Genomic DNA, 21,884 nt, shown 5'->3' with positions numbered 1-21,884 from the left:
TTTTTCTTATGTCCCAATTGTGTCCTTTTGAGGCTTTTCTCTTCTATTCTTAGATCTCATCCAGGATCATCTATGGCATTTAATTGTCATTATCTATTTAGACTGTCTTTTTTTTCAATTGTGGAAACATATATACAGCATAAATCTTACCCTTCCAGTCCCTCCCAAGCATTCCATTTAGTGGGATTAATCACATTCACAGTGTTGCAATGCCATCACCTTCCCATCATCCATTACTAGGAATTTCCCTTCACCCCAAACAGAAACCCTACACTCATTTCTTATTAACTCCCCATTGTCCCTTCCCCCACTTCTCGTAACCCCATTCTCTGCTTTTCATCTCTATGATCATATTCTCTGATACTTTCTTTATGTTTACCTTAGGTCTTAAATTTAACATCTTAAGTCTATAACAATCTTGTTGTCTTTGATACCAACTTAACTTCAATAGGACACATAAGCTATGTTCCTACACTCCTCCATTCCCCCACCTTTATGTAGTTCTTGTCAAAAATTGCATATTTTACATTGAGTCCAAAACCACTGATTTATCATTATACTTTATGTATTTTAGATCCTGTAGGAAGTAAATAGTGGAGTTACAAATCAAAAATACAGTAATATTGGTATTCATATTTACCACGTGATCTTTACTGGAAATCTTTATTTCTTCATGTGGTTTCAGTCAGTTGTTTAGTGTCCCTTCCTTTCAGCTTGCACAGTTCCCTTTAGCTTTTCTTATAGGACTGATCTACTGGTGATTAAGTCCCTCAGCTTTTGATTACCTGGGAATGTTGTCATCTCCCCGTCATTTTTAATCTCCAGGTGTTTGTGAATTTTCTAAGTCTTTGATGATTACTGACTCCTATTTGTATTCCATTGTGATCAGAGAATGTGCTTTGAATAATTTCAATTTTTTAAAAATTTATTGAGGGTTGTTTTGTGTCCCAGCCTATGGTCTATTCTGGAGAAAGTTCGTTATCACTAGGGAAGAATGTGTATCCTGGTGATATGGGATGTAATGTTCTATATATGTCTATTAAATTTCTCTCTCTCTCTCTCTCCTTTGTTTCTTTGTCGATAGGGCTCCCTTTAAGTATCTGAAGTAGGGCAGGACTTTTATTAGCAAAATCTCTCAGCATTTGTTTGTGAAAAATTTAAGCTCTCCCTCAAATTTGAAGGAGAGCCTTGCTTGATAAAGAATTCTTGGTTGGAAATTTTTCTCTCTCAGAATTTTAAATATGTCATGCCACTGCCTTCTCACCTCCATGGTGGCCACTGAGTAGTCACTACATAGTCTTATGTTGTTTCCTTTGTATGTGGTGAGTTGCTTTTCTCTTGCTACTGTCAGAACTTGCTCCTTCTCTTCAGTATTTGACAGTCTGATCAGAATATGTCTTGGAGTGGGTTTATTTGGATTTATTCTATTTGGAGTTTGCTGGGCATTTATGCTTTGTGTATTTATATTGTTTTGAAGGTTTGGGAAGTTTTCCCCAACAATTTCTTTGAATACTCTTTCTAGACCTTTATTTTTCTCTTCCCCTTCTGGGACACCAATGAGTCTTATATTTGGACATTTTATTTTATCTATCATATCCCTGAGATCCTTTTCAAGTTTTTTGATTTTTTTTCCCCATTCTTTCTTTTGTTCTTTCATTTTCCATTCTGTGGTCCTCGAGGTCGCTGATTCGTTCACCTTCCTCTAGTCTCGTACTGTGAGTGTCCAGAATCTTTAATTTGGTCAACAGTTTCTTTTATTTACATAAGATCATCTGTTTTTTTAATTTACTCTTGCAATTTCTTCTTTATGCCCTTCTAGAGTCTTCTTCATGTCCTTTATATCCTGGGCCACGCTCTTGTTGTTTGTATTTAGTTCTTTGATTAATTGCTCCAAGTACTGTGTCTCCTCTGATCTTTTGATTTGGGTATTTGGGTTTGGGTTATCCATATCATCTGTTTTTTCATATGCTTTAAAATTTTCTGTTGTTTTGGGGCTCTTGGCATTTCCTTTACTTGATAGGGTTCTTTTAGGATATGAGGGATTATTCAGACACCAGTCTCTGATTTGTCAGATCTACAGCTTGGTGGCGTACACTTTCTCTAACTAACCAGCAGATGGCTTCAGCAAGTCACCTATTCCTCTCAAGTCAGTTCTCCCCAGCTTTGTCTTTGTGGTGTGTGGGGGTCTGGTTATTGTGGGGTCCAATTGGTGCACCAAGTTGGGTATGTTGTTGTTGCTATCCGCCCTGAATGTGGGGCGTGTATCTGAGCAGTTAGGGAGGGAGGGCAGCTTTAATAATCAAACCTCTCAGGTGTTCCTGGAGATTTAAGGCTGTTGCAAGAGTCTAAACCTTCATTTCAGTCTCGCCATAGATTGTCTCTGCCACTGACCCACAAGTCCTTGGTATTGGCGTAGGGTCCCTAGGTTTTCCGGGTGGGTTCCTCTTCCCAGCCGTGTCCTTTGAGGGCCTTTGCTGAGGGAAGGCTGTGCTACGTCACAAGTGTGTGCCATCCCTCAAGGGAAGCCCTGGGCCGCTGGACCGTGCAGGGGCATTCCCAGCCTGCTGTAAAGATGGCTGAATGGGGCGTGTTAATTCCCCTCTTTTCACACAGCTCCCGCTTTCCCAGCTCTGGGACAATTAGCTGTGGGTGCACGAAAGGCCATTGCCCACGCCCAATACTGTGGCGTGTGTGCAGTGTTGCTGGAAACACTTCCCCTCGCACTGGGTCCCTTGGTGCAGCTCTGGGCTGAGGCTCTGGCGCTGGGCAGGAGTGTTCCCAGCCCGCTGGGAAGATAGCTGCAAGGGGCGTGTTTTTTTCCCCTTTTGACTCTCTTCTGCCCTCCTCGCTCCGAGACAACTAGCAGTGGGTGCGTGAGAAGCTATCTTCCATGCCAGATATTGAGGTGTTCGCACAGCCCTTTTCTGCTGCGCTTCACTGTGTGGTTCTCGCTGCTGTATCTGCAGCCGTTTTTTTTTTTTTTTTTTTTAAAAGAACTAGTCCGCCTCCAAACGCCAACCCACGGTTTCCCCACACCGCAGTGTGGCTGCTGGACATTCGGCCGACTTACTTGCTTCAGAATGCAGGCTCCCAGTTTCACCAAGTGCACGGTCCCTGTGGATTTAGCAGACCTTGTCCAGCTGGTACATCGCTGGAACTGGTGTTCTGGGTCACTTCCTGGCCTCTAGTATTTTTCACGGAGGTGTTTTTTTGCCCTGTCTTTCCTAGCTGCCATCTTAGTTTCTCTGTTAGGCTCTTTTTTGACACTTGGTCTAACTTATTCTGCACCTTTAGATTATCCCCTGTTTAACTGTTGAGGTTTTCTTGGCTCTTCAGTACCTGATTTTTGCCCTGGGTTTTAAGATTGCTCTTTTGTGTGCAGTTGTTTCACCTCCAGGAGAAAGCTTCCTATCTTCTATCCCTTTTCTGTTCTGTTTGTTTTTGTGCAGACTTTTCTCCCCAGCCCCTATGATTTGTTTAAATTCTTTTCCTCACTCAGTGCCCCATTTTCATTCATGGACTGTCCTACCTTAAACAGCAGTTCAGTTCTCTTCTTATTTATTTATTTTTTCCCATGAGGCTTTTTTGAATCTGCTTCCTTCCCCATTAGGGGTATGTCACCCTGGGAAGCCAGATATGGAATTAATCCAGAAAGGACCATTTTGAATTTAGGTGGTTCAGCAAAGAGACTGGATTGAGTGTGTGCATCTCTTGCCAGCATTTCTTGCCACGGTCTCTTTTTCCCTGGGGACACTTTCGTATGTGGCACTCCTCAGCTGCTTGTGTTCCACCCTGGGTCTCGGTGGACTTTACCCTCTGCCTGGATAGATGTGGGGTTCTTACTTGCTGCTGTGAGCAGCTCTATAGTCTGCGTTTGCGGTGGGAGAAACATGGGCTGTGCTGCCTGTGTGTGTCTCTTCAGCTGCATGGGACCGAGTTGGGGGAGCTGTCCAGACTGGCAGGTCTGGAATGTAAATTGCCTGCCTGATTTTTTTTTTTTTTTTTTTTTTTTTCTTTGATTAAGCATTTGTAGAGTCCTTCTCCAGTCTCAATAGTACTCCAGAATTCCAAGCAAGTGGGATTTGTCCTTTATTAGTTGATTCCGAGGGGAGATTTTCCAGGGTATGTCTTATGTGGCCATGTTGATGATGTCCTGGATGCTTACCTTTTTTGTTGTTTTGATTGTTGAGAAAGAAAGCCTTGTACCTATTTATGGTGCTGCAGTTTCTGACTTACATGTGGTATATTTCCTGTTGGAAGGGAAGGGAGGAAATCCATTTGGCTAGAGAATTGTAGGAGATTATGTTGAAAAACTGATTAAGTGCTGTATGATAAGGCTCTCAGTGCCAGGCCAAGGAGTTTTAGCTTTATCTTGTAGTTAATAGGAAAGCATTTAGATTTTTATCTTATCTTGTTTTATTTTATTTTATTATTATTTTATTTTATTTTATTTATTTTTGCATAGGGGAGAAACTTAAAATTTGTATTAGCATATAGGATGAATTCAAAGGAAAAGTTCTTTAGTCTGAATCCCTAATTTCCTTTTGGTGGTCTGTTCTCTTCCAATCCCTCTCCCTGCATGTGTTAATTAGCATATGCTCTTTGGAAATTGATCAGTACATTTTAACCAATTTAGGATAAATCCACACTTTTAAAATGCCTGGTGTTATTTAGGCCCAATAGTATTAAAATGGTTTGATTTCTTCCATTCCCTCATGACTGGGAGATTTGCCCATGTTTTCAAGAAGGAACCAGAGGTAGAAAATTGCCATTGAAAGATTTTGGATCAACAGAGTACAGTATAGAAGGTTTTAAAGGGACTTTAGAGGTAGATTAGTTTTCTTCTTCCAGACAAATTTCAAAGATCCTCAGCAGAAGATTGTTCATCTTTTAGTTAGGTGTCTCTAGAGGAAGATATCTGTCCCTTTTTAAGAGTAACACTCCAGTGTTGGCAGCCTTACTAATTTGATTGTCCTTTTTTTACTTAACTGAACTCTCTCCGCTGTTTTAAAGTGCTGTCTAGGAGGGGTAAGACTCTCCTCAAATAAACCTTTGATCTTGAAATAAATTTTTAAGTTATTTCAAAATTTTGGTCCATTCTGTTCTCCAATCTGTAGGAAATAATTTTGGCTTTTTAAAAAAATAGTTTTTTTAAAAAAATACTTTTGTCTCCTCTGATATACAAATTCAGAAGCAGTTTGGATTTAAAAGGCAAGGAGGCCTTTTCTGAGAGTGTTTCCTCTCTCATGGGGGCTGTTGGGCTGTGTGGACTGGGGTCCAGTATTTTGGAATTACTCATCTTCTTTTTGCCTCTTAATTTTATTTCCCATAACTGCTCTCCAAGAGAGTGGAAGTTTGCACCCTTGTGCTGCCTGTATGTTTCTAGATGTCTTTTATATCCATTGTTACCCTTTTACCCTCAGTGTCTTAGGTTCTCAATTTCTCTTATCTAGACTACTATGATCCTCTTGACTGGTCTCTTTCCCTCCAGTCCATCTTCTACTGTATTTGCAGGCTTGATGTGATTTGCAAATCTGATTATGTCACTCCCCACATATAATTTGTCTCTGTTCTCCAAAGTAAAATTAATTTTTTTTTCCCATGGCATATAGGCTTGTCAGGATCTGCCCCTATTGATATCTCCAGCTTCAACTCTTGTGTCTGCCCCTTCTGTATTTTATGGTCCAGCATTATTGAGCTACTCATTATTTGAATGTGCCATGGTTTACCTGTGCCTGACTGCCTGGAAAATTCCTTCATTTCTTAGACTTCTCAGCCAAGTACTCCTTTCCTTTGGGAAGTCTTCCCTGACTCCCAGCAGATTTAGATCCTCTTTCTCCCATATTCCTGCTTCAGCTTGTGTGTGTGCACCTGATATGGCACTTTCATATTGTGCTGTATTTGCTTGCATGTCTGTCTTTCCTCTGGCAGGTGAGCTAGCTAAGGGTTGTCTTTCCATTTCTGCATCTTTAGTGCTTAACACGGTATATGTTAAATTGTGAGCATAACATATAACAATTTAAGAAGTACTGAGCAATTACATGCCAGGTTTTCTGCCAAGGTGCTGGGGATTCAGCTGTGACACATACAGATAATACAAAGTTTATAATCTAGTGGGAGAAATAGCCAAATAAGTAGGAATATAGTGCTGTGATGGAGATGTATTGGCCAGGATTGGAGTACAAATCTCCTATGGGCACTCAGTCTTGTCCACTAATTTACAATACTTCCCTAATATGTTTGTGTTTCCAATACGTTTCATAACTTCTCCCCTCATTCTCTCCTATATTTCCCCTTTCCTTTTCCTCAGTTGATGACCTTGCTTTACTCTTTCACTAAAAAAATAGATGTAGTCTCAGAAGAATCCCTTAATCTTTTCACTGCTGAATCATAGCAACTTATCTGCCCTACCTGTACTCTTTGCCTTTCTTCCTGTTATGGTGGATGATGTGTCCCTTTCCTGTCAAAGGCCAACTCCTTCACTTGTGCAGAATATCTGGTCTTTTCTTGCTCACTCTAGGACTCAGCTCTTGCAATTTCCTTCCATTCAGCATTGTTAAGTTCTTTCTTTCTACTGGATCATTCCTGTTATTTTACAAACATGCTCTAATATTGCTCAATTAAAAAAAAAATTCCTTTGACTTCAAGTACCCTTCCAGCTATGATACCATTTCTCCGTCATCACAAAATTTCTTGAAAGGATAGTCTAGCTGCTGTTTCCATTTTCTCACTTTCCATTCATTTCTTAAGCCCTCTTGTTGGTCTGTCCCTACCAGTTCACTGAAACTACTCTTGCCATCTTGCCAAATGTAATGGTCGTCTTCTTACTTCACCCTACCTGACTGATGGCTCAGCAACATTTAGCACTGAACGTAGTTGGCTGCTTCCTTTTGCAACCAATACTTTCTTCTGTAAGCTTTTACAATATGACACTCCTGAATGCTTCTTCTTGCTCTTCCTTCTCATCTCACTGGTTGTTCCTTCTTGCTGTTTGTGCTGGCCCTATCTGTTCTAGAGTCTGGTTTCTGACCTTCAGTTCTCTGTATTTCTTCCCATACGTGGATTTAAATAATATCTCTCTATCTGCAGCTACGCATAGTTATATTTTTAGTTCTGACCTGTCCCCTGAATTCCAGATTAGTAAATCCAGCTGCCAATTTGACATCCCCACTTGATATCTGAAACCACCTCCAACTTAACATGTCCCAGATTGAACCCTCCTGGCCAGCCACCCACCTCTTCACCAGTCAGTACATGGTGTCACTATTGGTTGTTATTGAAACCAAAAATTTAGGAGGTTTCCCTGATCCCTTGATTTTGCTTATCTCCCACATCCATTTCATCACCAAGCCCTGTCTTCTCCAAAATATATCCTGTCTGTCGGTTTTTACTCCTTTACCCTGAACTGTTTGGCCCCCAACTGTTTCCTTTGATTCTTTAACCTTGCAAACCATTCTCCACATTTGCAGTTCTAGCAACATTAAAAAATATAAACCAGATGATTTTACTCATCTGCCCCAAACCCTGAAATACTGCTTCACTGCACTTAGAACTAAATCTAAACTTTACTGAGGCTTACAAAGCCCAACAGGATTTGGCCCTTGTCTCCTTCTTGCTGGTGATCACTATGGGTTAGTCACTCTGACCTTCTTGTTATATCTGAATGCTCTGCTACCTAGAATGCTCTGTCAGAAGGTCTTTGGTTGGCTTCTTATCATTCAAATATTAGTCTTAAATCACACCTTCTTAGAGAGGCCTTCCAAAACCACCAAATAAAAAGTAACTTCCCTGTTCACTCCCTGGTATCCTCTTTTATTTTCTTCACTGCACATATCACCACCTGATATTTGTTTGTTTATTTACTTGTTTGGTATATGTTTATCTCCACTGGAGTGTGAGTTCTTGGGAGCCAGAATCTTGTGTGTCTTGCCCAGTGCCATACTATTCCCATCGCGTGGAACAATGCATGGCACATAGTAGGTGCTCAGTAAATATTTTGCTGAATGGACATTTAAGGAAATAGCTTAAATTAGAACTGGTAAAATAGAATGGCTATCTCTGGAGGTAGTAAATTTCCATCTTTGGAAGTACTGAGAGAGAGACCGAAGAATCATTTGTGGAGGAGCTTTTTGAACAGCTATTCTTGGCCTTTTTTGTACCCCAGTGCGACTGAGGGGTATGACACATCACTATCAGTAACATAGGCACTGGAAAGTTTGTAATTCTCCACCCTGAGGTGGCTTACCAGATTCCATGAGTGGTGAATATACTTTGGAAAACTTCCCAGGTGATTCGTGCAGCCTCCCACCCACTTTTAGGGATTTTATGTATCAAATGGGGCGTTGGTTTTATGACTTCCAAGGACCTTTCCATCTCTGTGGGACTCTTGATGGTTATGTTGTCATTGAAATAAAATACCGGGATTACTGTGGTCATGATAATGATAGCACATTAATTCATTACCCATCCACCTTTATTATGGCATTTTTCTTTTTTGTATAATGAAAAGATGAATGAATGCTCATATTTCCTAAAACACTGGTCTATTCAACCTCAACCAATAATCACTCTTAATAGTTTGGTATCTATTTCTCCAGATTTTTTCCCTACATTTCAATTAAATGACAGAATAATGATATATGATAGTTTTTAAAACAGAGATATGAAATGGAATAATTCTTTTGGCTTTTTTCATTTAATATATATTAAGTATTTTTACTGTCAGTGTATAGAGATTTACCTCATTCTTTTGGATAACTGCATGGGATTTCATTGCATGGGATGTCATTGCATGTCTGTAGGGTAATTTGTTTAATTAATTCCCCTGGTGGCATGTGGACCGTTTTCAGTTTTTTTCAGCTTAACAAACATGCTGTTAAATGTCTTTGTTCTGTAAGAAGAATTCCTTCGTCAAAAGGTAAAACCATTTTAAACATTAACAGATATTGCCAGTTGCTGTCCTAAATGAATGTGCTGTCCACAGCAGGATTTAATTGGGTGCCCTTGCTTCCGTCAGCGTCTTTCATTTTTTTGAAGGGTCCAGATGCCTTAGAAGATCAGCAGTGCTTCCACAGAATTTACGTGTTTAAGCATAATGAAAACTCTGTTGCCATGGTGATTGACTCTAGAGACCTAGTCTGGTAGTTTTCTGATGTTTGGGTTAGAACTCAGTTCTTTGCTTTTTCTTGGTTAGTAATCAGATGGATGCTAGCCTGAAGCAAATTTGGGTTTTCTTAAGTGGTATAATTTATCACAGGCATAAAGATATTTTGGGTAAATGTACTCCTGGAGTTTCCTTTTCATGTCAGATGGTGAGTTGCTAATTTATCTTCAAGGCTATAGAATGTGGGCAGTGGAGAGTTCTCTGTTAAGAGATCTCTTGCCTTTTTTTGAGATAAATAAGCAGCTGCTAGAACTTTGAGAAAAAAGATAGTTTATGAGGGCCTCATGGATGAGCATGTTATATTTATGATCTCTATTATCCATTATTACATATATTCCATCAGAAAGTAATTCACATTTTTATAATATTTTATCACTCAGCCCTACCTCTTTGTACTTTCTGAACTTCATCCTCATCTGGGTTTAATTAAAAATTTAAATAAGGAGATGAGAGGTCTGGGGGTTTTGGTGATATTTCCTTTTCTTCCTTCAGTAAGCCTCTGGTGTTTCACCTAACTTAGAGCAGTCACATTGTTTTCTGTGTTGTTCCATTAACAAACAGTTAAGAGCATAAAGCTTAAGCATATAGCTTGATGAATTTTTAAATTCACCCATCTAACTACCGCTCAGATCAAAAGAGAACAATACCAGCACCCCAGAAGCCTCCTTTCCCCCTCCCAGGTATCTGTCCCCCCATAAAAGATAAAAACTGTTAACCTCAATTATATTACAATATAGATTGGTTTGGGCTGATTTAAGTGTTAAATAAGTGGAATCATACAGTATGTACGTTTTATGTCTGGATTGTGTTGCTTAAAATCATGTAGTCGATTCTTACTATTTATGTATTTGGTAATTCTGAATTCACCTACTTATAAAATTTATTTGTAACCTGAAAATCAATATTTGTGGTGCTTTTACTGTCATTTGTGAACATGAGCAGAGGGCTGAAAATTTGAATTGCCAGATGCACATGTTCCCGGCTGTTGTTGAACAAGGTGATTCTTTGTCTTCTTGTTTCAGCTCTCATACTTGTAACAAGTTTCCTTTTGCCGTATATTCAGTGCTATGTTTTTCACATTTTTATGTTTTTTGTTGATTTCATTGTTTAAAATGGCCCTAAGTGTGTTGCCAAAGTGCTGCCTACTGTTCCTAAGTGCAAGAAGGCTGCATTATTCCTTACGGAGAAAATGTGTTCTGGATAGCTTGGTTCAGACATGAGTTATAGTGCTGGTGGCTGTGAATGCAATGCTAATGAATCAACAATATTTATTAAGGTATTTTTAAATAAATAGACACATAAAACAAGATTTGTATTGATCGATTGATGAGAACATGTGACCAGAGGCTTACAGGAACCTAACTCTGTTTCCCCTAGGAGCAGCTGTTCACTATTTGCTAATTCATTGTTTATGATGATTTTATAGAGCATAACTTCCATGAACAACAAGAATCAACTGTATTTGTGAAATTCATCTATGTTGAGTATAGCAAAAGGTTTTTCTTTTTCACTGCTGTATGGTACTTTATGCATACGCTGCAATTTATTTACCTATTTTACTGTTGATAGACATTAAGATTGTTTCCAGTTTGGGACTATCATGAGTCAGGCTGCTGTGTGCATTCCTGCACATGTCTTTTGCATGTGCATTCATTTCTGTTAGGTGTATACCAAAGAGTAAACTTTACTGGGTTATAGGGTATGTGTGTGTTCATTAGCAGTCGTACTTGTTTTATACTTTGAGATGATCATTTTTGTGTTTTGCTTCTTGTACAGTTTGTCTGAGAATACAGATCAACCCACAGAACAAAGCGGATTTCCAAGGAATCTCCCCAGAGCGAGCCTTTGCTGATTTTCTCTTTGCCAGCACCATCTTGCACCTTGTTGTCATGAACTTTGTTGGCTGAATTGTTCCTGTTTACTCAACTGCGGAGTAGGAGTCAAGAAAAATGTAAGTTATAATCATAGCCCTTGTCCCATTATGTTGATTTTAGGAAAAGAAATTTGATGGGGCTGTTCTGATCGTGGTTGGCAAAGTTCTTATATTGCTGATGGGATGTTTGCAGAATTTTCCCGTAGTCTGCAGAATATGCATTAATATCATCATGATTCATCAGTGTTACCTATGCTTTTGGTCATTGCCTTCACTGTTCTGCAAATCATTAAGATAATAGAAAATTGAGTGTTTGCCTGCAGCTAATGCATTAATTTCTACACCAGTAACTTCACAAAAACAGCTCAGAGATCTTGAAAGAGAAATAAATGGTAGGTCTTTCCTTAGATTTGCAGTATAATTTTTTCTGATTTTGATTGCAGATGACTTGAAATGTTGGACCATTGTCCCCATAGTACCTAGCATAGTGGTTTTACCTGCTTGCCATCCAGTATATGTTGAATGAATGACTTTGGCCATTTGCTAATATGTGTCCCAAAGTAAAAATAAATGGGGAACTTGGATTAACTTGATCTCTCTTACAGGCAGTTTCTGGTGCTTGCTGTTTTTCCAGAGTATGGGTCATACATTCCTGTTTCTTTACATGCCTCATAGTTTTTAGTTGGAAACTGGATATTTTATGTATAGTATAGCCTCCCTGGGTACTGGTTCTCCTCCCTTCCAGGGAACTTGTTATGGTTATTTACTTAGTGATTGGATTATTTTAGTGAAGTTTATTCCCCCTCTTAGTGTTAAGCCTCTGATGTTGTTCTTTTGGGAATGTCTGCCATCACCCTGGATGACAGTGGTACTGGTTGAGCTCTTTTCTTCTTTTCTGACCACATGGGTTAATTGTTTTCAACAATGCCCTGAGTGTAAATTGCTCTACAAACGAGTCCAATCAGATTCTGGCTTATTTGAAGGATTTGTTTGTGAGGTCATAGATTTTTATTCTGACCCCAGGAGGGTGCCTCCCAGCTGCCTTATTCCCCTGCTCTCCTGTAAGCTAGGCAGCCTGTAGTTTAACCTGTATTTTGAATCTCCTTCCACTTGCCTTTCACCACAGCCTTCACTGTTCTTGAGAGTGCCTTTAGACTTGAACTTCATTCTCTTGTTCCAAGTGAAGTCAGTTCCTTGAAGACACTAGAAACTATTTGTTTTATGGCCTTTTTCTGCCCCCAGGCAAAATCTCTGAATCAGGGCTCTGGGGTGGGGTTGGGGACAATGCTAAACTTCTCTCTGAATGATACCTTCCCACTAGGGGCTGAGCACTTGGTGGACTGGGGCAGCAACCTACAGTCCTCTAGACTTGCCTCTTCTGGGATGGAACCACTGCCTCATGAGCTGTGTCGAGAGAAGTCAGGACCCCAGTACTCTCAGTGCTTTGCCCAGGCCACTGGTCCATGATTTGGGGCTAGGCAGAAGATGGGAGCCCTCACCTCAATTGTATGTGTTAAGATTTTAACCTCAGCAGTAGGAACTAGAGGCAGGATGAGAAACACTTAAGTGCTGCTTCTTCCTGGAAGAAAGTCCTCCCTCTGGGTGCTGAAGGGAGAGGGAACCTTATGTCGTTGGCTGCAGCAGGCTGGAGTGGTGTCTCTCCGCCTCCCTAGGATGGGAGGGAGTGGTATTGGTTCAGATACCTCAGATTCTCTTTTAACAGTTTTTCATAAATACTCTTGAATAGATGTTTCTTTATTTGCCATTGGCCCTTAGGACCATTTTCAGAGGCTTTAAATGATTTTTACCAGCCTCATTAGGGAGTAGGTTAGCAGAGTTTTCCCCACTGTCATGCCAGAAGTTGATCTTAACTGGATTAACTTGGGAGAAGACTTTACAGTATCACACCCCCCTGCCTTTTTTTTTTTTTTTTAAGTAGAGCCCTTTATATCCAAACAAACTGACACAGAATTCTAGTATATAAAACAGATAAAAGTGTGACTAAAACTTTTTTTTTGTAATGATAGTAAACATTTATTAGACTGAGAGTTTTACATGGTGTTTTAGTTTCCTAAGATGCTCCAGCAAAGACCATAAAATGAATTGTCTTAAACAATGGGAATTTATTAGCTTACAGGTTTTTTTAAAATTTAATTTTATTGAGATATATTCACATACTATACATTAATCCAAAGTGTTCAATCAGTTGATCACAGTACCATCATATAGTTGTGCATTCATCACCCCCATCTATTTTTTGAACATTTTCCTTGTAGCAGAAAAAGTAATAATAAGAACAAAAAATAAAAGCAAAAAAGAACACCCAAATCATCCCCATCCTACCCTATTTTTCATTTAGTTTTTTGTCCCCATTTTTCTACTCATCCATCCATACACTGGATAAAGGGAGTGTGATCCATAAGGCTTTCACAATCACACTGTCACCCCTTATATGGCTTATAGTTTTGAGGCCTGGAAAACATCCAAATCAAGGCATCATTAAAATGATGCTTTTTTCCTGAAGACCAGCTGCCAGTGATCCTTTGCTCCTCTGCCACATGGCAAGACACATGGTGACGTCTGCTGGTCTCTACCTTCTCTTCTGGGTTTCACTGATTTCAGCTTCTTGCTTCCTTAGCTATCTGTCTCTTTGTCTGAATTTCATTCTCTTATAAAGGACTCCAGTAAGAGGATTAAGACCCATCTTGAATGAGGTGGGCCGCACCTTAACTAAAGTAGCCTCATCAAAAGGTCCTACTTACAACGGGTTCCCACTCACAAAATGAATTAAATCTAAGAAATGTTTTTCTGGGGTATATATAGTTTCAAACCGTCACACATGGATACTTCATTTTATATTACAACATGTCTTTGAAGTAGGTGCTATTATTTCACACGTATTTTACAAATGAGGGTAGTAAGGCCTGGTAAGGTCATACAGCCAGCTGACAAGGGTGAGTGTGGGTGTCTGGACCCAGAGTCTTATGCCAAAGCCCAACCTGTTTACTGGGCTCTTGATTACTAACAATCTTTCAATAAGTCCTATCAGTTCAACTTCAAAACATTTCTCTCACAATCAGCTATTTCTCACCTCCTCCACAGGTACCACCCTGCCCAGTCACCATGATTATTAGTCTGAACTATTACAGATTGCTCCTAACTGGTTCCCCACTGCTCCTTCTGTCTCTGTACAGTCCATTCTCATACAACAGCCTGAGTGATCTTTTAAGTCTTAAACATGTTACTCTCCTGCTTATTTCCCCAGTGGCTTCCCATCACAAGGCCCTAAGTGAGCTGGCCCCTCCCTACTCTGCAACCTTGTCTTCCTACATTCTCCCACCTCACAAAGTTCTAGTCACATGGGCTTCATTCTGAAGTTGGAACAAGCCCCATCCCACCTTAGATTTCCACTGGCTATTTTCTCTATTTCAGAAATGCTCTTTTTTATCTTCCAGTGACTATCTCCTTCTCATCCTTCAGCTCTCTGCTCAAATAAACACATTCCCCCTTGACCAACTTTCACCTTATTCTGGGAGGGGTGGAGATGCATGTGCATATGTGTATATGAGGAGGCAACTTGCTTTCATGTCTCCTCAGCCATGTCTTTGTATTTTATTATTCCTTAGGGCTGGTCATTTCTGATTTCTATCTGTTATATTTGAATTTTTCATAATTTCAGTCTCTCAGGATAGTTTATCCCAAAACACTGTTATTGCAACACATTGACAATCATAATTCCTCCACATTGACAAAGAAACTGAAGTTTAAAAGAAGTGAATTACCCAAAATCATTAAGCTAGTAAGTGGCAAGGCTGAAACTTACAATTTTAAGTTCCATTCAGGGCTTTTGCACTCACTGTTCACAGTTGTTGGAGGACAAGTTATTTATCAATTTCAAGCTCAAATTTACTGATCTTTATAGAATACTATTCAAAAGAATCTTTTAAAAGCAATTTTACATCTGTCTTCTCATTTTTTTTCATAAAAATATCCAGGTAGATAAGAGGTCAAATTACTTCCATCTTACAGATGAAGGGAGCCCAAAGAGGTTAAGTGACTGACTGAAAACATAGGTCTTGAGTTCCAATTGTAATATGTTTCCATTAAACCATTCTGCCTGATTAACCAAATCAACAGTGTTTAAATCAACTGTCAATACACAAAAGACCTAGGATGAATTAGAACAGTTAAGAAACGTTAACTACATTACACTTGGGGTTTATTTGTTTAAGGGGCTGTCAGAAGGAGGCAGCATATATATTTTGATTCCCTTTTCTGAAGAGGACTAGGTGAAAAAGGAACATACCCAAATCAGAAAATTATAAAAATCATAGATAAAGGAAAGCCTGGATCAAGGAAGCACTCGTTAATAAAAAGAGACAGACATGACTATTAAGAAGTTGAATATATCTAATCTTTAAAATGAATGTTAGAGAGGACAACATGATGTTCCATAATGATGGAATCTTGGAATAGATGGAGTGCAGGTGTAAGCATCAATTCCATGTTCCTAAGAATGAGGCAAAAGATTTAAACATTTATCCAATAATTTAGTGTAAACCAATCCCCATTCTTTTTATATTCTGAAAACAGGATTTTTGACCATAATGAATGATTATGCCCTGGAAACCGCACCTGACTTAAGAGTCTGCTTCATCTACTTGGGTTGATTTTGCCTTACAGAGAACAACCATTAAAATTTCTCTTCTCTCTCTCAAGATCTTAAAAATAATCAAGCATTATGTAGAAATACAGAAAGTCCTATATCAGGTAATACATGAAAAATAGAAGTCAAAATGTTTTATGCATATTGACAGCAAGTACATTGGTATACCTTGTACCAAATGACACTGCTGAATTTACAAACTCTGTAAACCAGTGATGGAGGACAGTAGTTTCCAAGGAACATACTTAATCAGACCCTCAAAGTGACCTAGAAACCTGTATTTTTAACAAATGACTCAGTGATTCTAGGTTTTGATTAAAAGTATGGTTTATGAAAAGCAGTTCTAACCTTCCCATGTGTTGATTAAATATACAATAAAATTAAATTATAAGTCATGTAATTGAATTAAAAAAAAAAAACAAGTTCTCTACATAAAGTATTAACAGATATCTAAGTACAATTTGGTTTAAAAAATGAGATAAAATGCAATTGCATATATGTAGTTGTATTCATAAAGATAAGTATGCTAACCAAAAGCTACACTACAATATGAAATGTTAATGGCAAATGCAACTACAAAGCGAAGATGTTACTCTGAATTCACGTTTCATTGAGTGTCAGAAACCACCAGTCTTCTAGTCCTTTTCTTCTACATTATTCTGTATCCATATTCTCTGCATCTGATTGGATCCCTGGATTTCATTTCATTTTCTGTGACATTTCCCACAGATACAGATCATTGGCGGCTGCTTTGGGGAATGTGCGACCTCCTGGGCGTCCATTGTTAGTCTGCAGCACGGAGAAACCCTCTCACTCAGGGATTGCAGTCAGTACCCAGCTCGTGGTTGAGTTGCTGCCCTGGAACTGTTTTGATTGACAGAAGTTGCAAAGCCTTTCTGCTTGGCTTCCGCTTGACGTGTGGGACATCCTCCCCTCTGCCTCTCTACCCCATGCTCCCCCTACCAGCCTCTGAAGAACTGTCATAGAATCCTAATGCTTTGAGAAGTAGATGGGTGTTTTTCAAACTATATGTTTATATGTAGAGAAAATAGAGACTCAGAAAGGTCCAGTGGCCTTTCCCAGCCACATAGCTAAGCAGTTACAGAGTAATGCCTTAGTCCAATGGTACTCTTGGCTCTGTGCTCCTTCTAATAACCCACAGACCTTACTGATCAATGAGTGTAACTCTTGGTGCTACAAAATTTAGTGTTGCTGTTACTGAGTAGTAGGGAAGGGAGCAGCTTAGGAAATGTCGTCCTATTTGTGGAAGAATAAATATCCTAGGACCAGCCTCTTTCTATCACTGGTGGGAAAGCTATCATTTTTGCACTAATCACTAGAAATCTTTCCACAAGAGTTATAGTAACTATGGGCAAGATCCATACAATACTGTGATGATGACTGTACTTTAGCTTCTGCCATGATTTAATCTTAACCTTTCAACTACTGTGAGTGACTCTTGGTGTCTGATAGTAACCCTGCTGGAAAGGTCATAAGTCTTCTGATTGCTTTATTCTGGATTTCTAAAATTCTCCTTTTTTCTAGATGAGTTGTGGTATATGCTTAGGAGGAGGACAGACAGAACAGACATTTCAAGGATGATCTCTAGGCTCGGGGGATACCAAATCATGGAAATTATTTCCTAGGGCTGTCTTGATTGGAGAAGGCATCTTCTGTGGAGAGTTTAATATTTCAAAATTATGACAAAAACAGAGACAAAATAGCAGGCTCAGCAGAAATTGCAAACTGCAGACCATATTAACAACTGAGGGCCACCTGTTTAGCTGGTAATTATGAGCTTAAGGTACAGCAAAATCTTCCAATCCCATATTGCAATGTTAAATAATTCAATAGAGAATATGTTCATAGAAAAATCCTTCTCTCTGGGGAGTTGCTCAGAGGGTTTTCCATAGAGATCCTTCATTTGACATAAGCTGTACTGTCCCATTCTCAGTTTTTAAGTATACATTTATTTGTCCCTTTTATGTGCTTACTAACTCAGCTATATGTGCAGTGTGCCAAAACACTAAAAATACTTTGAGTGACTTTTCAATATTTATACCACTCAGAAAGAGAACAAAGCAAATAAACAGAACAGTTGAACATTCTCCCTACTTGCCAAGTAAATTGAAACTTGAATATAAAAAGAATAAGCATATACAGTGTTCTGATTTTGTATGAGTTTGCGGGTGACATTTAAAACCAATAGCTATTCCATAAAAGGCGGATCAAAAGAAAATGGCATTCCTCCCCCCTACGTGGGATCAGTCACCCAGGGGAGTGAATCTCCCTGGCAACGTGGAATATGACTCCCGGGGAGGAATGTAGACCTGGCATCGTGGGACGGAGAACATCTTCTTGACCAAAAGGGGGATGTGAAAGGAAATGAAATAAGCTTCAGTGGCAGAGAGAATCCAAAAGGAGCCGAGAGGTCACTCTGGTGGGCACTCTTACGCACACTTTAGACAACCCTTTTTAGGTTCTAAAGAATTGGGGTAGCTGGTGGTGGATACCTGAAACTATCAAACTACAACCCAGAACCCATGAATCTCGAAGACAGTTGTATAAAAATGTAGCTTATGAGGGGTGACAAGGGGATTGGGAAAGCCATAAGGACCACACTCCACTTTGTCTAGTTTATGGATGGATGAGTAGAAAAATAGGGGAAGGAAACAAACAGACAAAGGTACCCAGTGTTCTTTTTTACTTCAATTGCTCTTTTTCACTCTAATTATTATTCTTGTTATTCTTGTGTGTGTGGTAATGAAGGTGTCAGGGATTGATTTGGGTGATGAATGTACAACTATGTATGGTACTGTGAACAATCGAAAGTACGATTTGTTTTGTATGACTGCGTGGTATATGAATATATCTCAATAAAATGAAGATTTAAAAAAAAAAAAAAAAGACATAATGCTGAGCAAAATAGCCAGGCACAAAAAGAGAGATATTGTATGTTACCACTAATGTGAATTCTGTGAAAAATGTACAATGTTTTATACTGTAGAATGTAGGGGACCTAGAGATACCAATTAGTGGAGGGGGAATGTTGATCTAATAAGAACAGATAAACTATGGAGGGTAATCTCAATGTTATGGGAATGCTCAGGAATGATTATGGTTTGTAAACTTTCTTGGATATAGTAAGATCATGTTGGAAGCAATAGAGTTATTTTAGGTTTTTTTTTTCTCTCTCATTCCTTTGTTTTCTTAGGGGTTGTTAATTTTCTTGGGGTATGGTAGGAACATGTTGGAAGCAATGTAGTTATTTTAGATTATTTGTTTTTCTTACTCCTCTGTTTGGACATGGTTTATTAATTTTCTTGGGGTATGGTAGGAACATATTGGAAGCAAAGTAGTTATTTTAGGTTATTTGTTTTCCTTAATCCATTGCTTTGTTTGAAATGTTGTGGGGTTTTTTTGGTTGTTGTTTGCCTGTTTGTTTTTAATTTTTTGATAAACAAAGTTAAAAAATTGAAAAAAAATCAGTAGAAAAATGGGAGTAAAAACTAAATGACAAATAGGGTGGGATGGGGGGATGGTTTGGGTATTCTCTTTTCACTTTTATTTTTTATTCTTCTTCTGATTCTTTCTGATGTAAGGAAAATGTTCAGAAATAGATTGTGGTGATGAACGCATAACTATATGATCATACTGTGAACAGTTGATTGTATACCATGGATGACTGTATGGTTTGTGAATATATTTCAATAAAACTGAATTAAAAAAAAAAAAAAAAAAGAAAATGGCATTGAGTTAAAGTAGTGTGTGTGTGTGTGTGTGTGTGTGTGTGTGTATGTATGTGTATTCAATGGCAGGTGCAGAAATTAACAACTATAAAGTGCCAGGCTTTAAATACTGCTTGTTTTGTATCTCGTTTTATTTTAAAATAATCTCATGAGGATAGACTTGTTATTCCCATTTTACATATGAGTAGCTGAGACTCAGACAGCCAGAAATCTTATGATTAGTAGTCTGATAATCCAGTCTGACTTTAAAAAACCAGTTTTTTTATAGCCCTTTTTTGCTCAAGTTCACTATACAATGTTTGTCAATTGCAGGGTGTAAGAAATGTGTTTAAAAAGATACCATAGGTATTTTATCACTATACTGCTACTCACTTTCCTTCTTTTGCTTTTATTATGATAAATTAAAAACAGAAAAGTACAGAGGATAATGTAACAAACAGCCATGTGTTCACAGATTTTGAGCAAATTAAATATTATGCATTTAGTTGAAGTTCCCTGTGAGTCCCTCACAGTCCCATTTCCTTCCCTCTCTTATAAGATTTCAACTAGTGAAGCTGAGAGAAAATTTAAAACAAAACAAAAAAAAGATTTGAACAACTTCAGCCAGCACCAATGTAAAACCTTGATTTATTCATACAACCTTTTACAAATTTGAGACTTTGTGGTCTCCTGAAAACATGTCCAACGATGGCAGTTTAGGCCTATGGTAAAAGTTAATTGCTGTCTCTTTGTTGAGAGTTATAGGTAGCTCTGGTTATAGGTGCTATCTAGGTGATTAAGCATATACTCGTCCTGTTTTTAGATTATCAGAAAAATACAGAAGCAAAAAGGCTCCTGGTGAACAGCTGAACCTGAGGAGGTCTTGGACATCTGAAATCTGGTGCTCAGTGTTGGGCCCTCAGGTGGCAATAAATCTTTTTTGAATGAATACATACATGATACAGAAGCTCAGTGGATTAGAATATTTTAAAATTTACATGCCTTCTGTAATTATTCCGTTTCGTTTTTCCATGTTTCTTTGTGAAATTCTTTTAAAAAAATGTCAGCCTGTCTCAGGTGTTTTAAAGGGAAATGAGGAAAAGAAGGACATACCTACAGTGGACCACATTTTGGGAAACCGACTCCCTGATGCCTGGGGCCTAAGTTGAGACGGAGAGGTGAGCCTGGCGGAAAGGGACAAAAACCCAGCCTTGGAAAGCTGCTCAGCCCCCAGGGGGAGATTGTTTGCCAAATGCTTGTGCTAAAACCTCATAATGGAGGCCATTCTCCCACAGGTCTTTAAAGATTCATAGTGTTTAATCCTGGCAGGCTCAAGGGGCCTACAGGGCTGGGCAGAACATTTTAGCTCTAACTGGCAGTACTATTTACAAACAATTCAGTTGCTGTTAGCTTTTCAAATTCATCAGTAATGTATAGTAATCTAGAAAATTATCTCTGAAAGGGAATCCAAATGTCATTCTTTAGGCACTACTGCCACCTAGCGGAATGAACATTTGATTTACTGAGAAAATGAACTATAAAGCCTGAGAGAAGTTGAGCTTTATAGTTCACTACAGATGACTTTATGATAGAACCTGGTTTCTTTCCAGTCACGGGAGGGCAGCAGAGGTCCAAGAGGACTTATTAGATGCTGGATGGGGGTTGCTTTACACTCTGGCCAGAAGTGGGCAGTGTTGGGTGAGGAACTAGAGGGCCTGGAACCTCAAAGTGGCCCAACGTTTTTATTACATAAGGTAGACCTTGTGCACATAGAGGTTCAGTTTCTTTTTCTCATTAATTCAGGAGTTCCCTTTTTGGTTTGTTCTAGACCCTTTTTTGCTTTCAGCAATGACTGTCCACTGGCAAAAATCTTTTTTTCTTTTTGGCTATTTACTTATTTCATTTTCTCTTTGGCATCTCCTCCTTTTATTGAATTAGCTCCAACCTCCAAATAAGTTCTCAAGAAGGAAACTATTCTAAATTGGTAGAAAATCTTTTTTGAGCTAGGTACAGCATAACCTTTTGTAAATTCTTTTTTCCCTGGTTGGAGGGTGAGATTAATTCTTATGTATTATTTTTAAAACCTTGAATCTGTTTTATTTATTTGGTCCATTTCAGGCGACCAAAAAAAAAAGAGATCAGGTAGATTTGTGTTTATGAAATTTATTGCTACCCTAACTCTGCCTTATTTTCTTCGTCCTTCCAGCTTGGATGACATCACTGCAGTCATCCCTGACCCCCGGGTTGCAGAGGAGTCTCTTTGTGTTCTCAGGGTCCACTGGGTTTGCCTCTCATGCTGTCCTTACTACATTGTTAAGGAACCATTCTCTGCTCTCCTGTCTCTCCCAGTGGACTCTTAATTAAGTTCTCTAGGGATAGGGACCTCAGGACTTAGCACAGGCCTAATAGTCACAATGCATGGATGTTTGTTGAATGAGCATATGAATAAATAAA

The 21,884-nt window shown here is 38.9% G+C and overlaps 1 protein-coding gene across 1 annotated transcript in view; it reads left to right on the top strand.

Moving 5' to 3' along the window:
• DAD1 (defender against cell death 1) overlaps window positions 1-21,884 on the top strand; it is a 43,742-nt gene that overhangs the window by 17,783 nt on the left and 4,075 nt on the right. Inside the window, exon 2 of the mRNA XM_037834518.1 lies at window positions 10,940-11,114. Within this exon, the coding sequence (XP_037690446.1) occupies window positions 10,940-11,070 (131 nt within the window). The 3' untranslated portion in view covers window positions 11,071-11,114. The remainder of the gene's footprint in view (window positions 1-10,939; window positions 11,115-21,884) is intronic.

The sequence above is a fragment of the Choloepus didactylus genome, chromosome 4, assembly GCF_015220235.1.
Source record: "Choloepus didactylus isolate mChoDid1 chromosome 4, mChoDid1.pri, whole genome shotgun sequence".
Classification (NCBI taxonomy): domain Eukaryota; kingdom Metazoa; phylum Chordata; class Mammalia; order Pilosa; family Megalonychidae; genus Choloepus; species Choloepus didactylus.
This window is presented reverse-complemented; position numbering and strand designations above follow the sequence as displayed.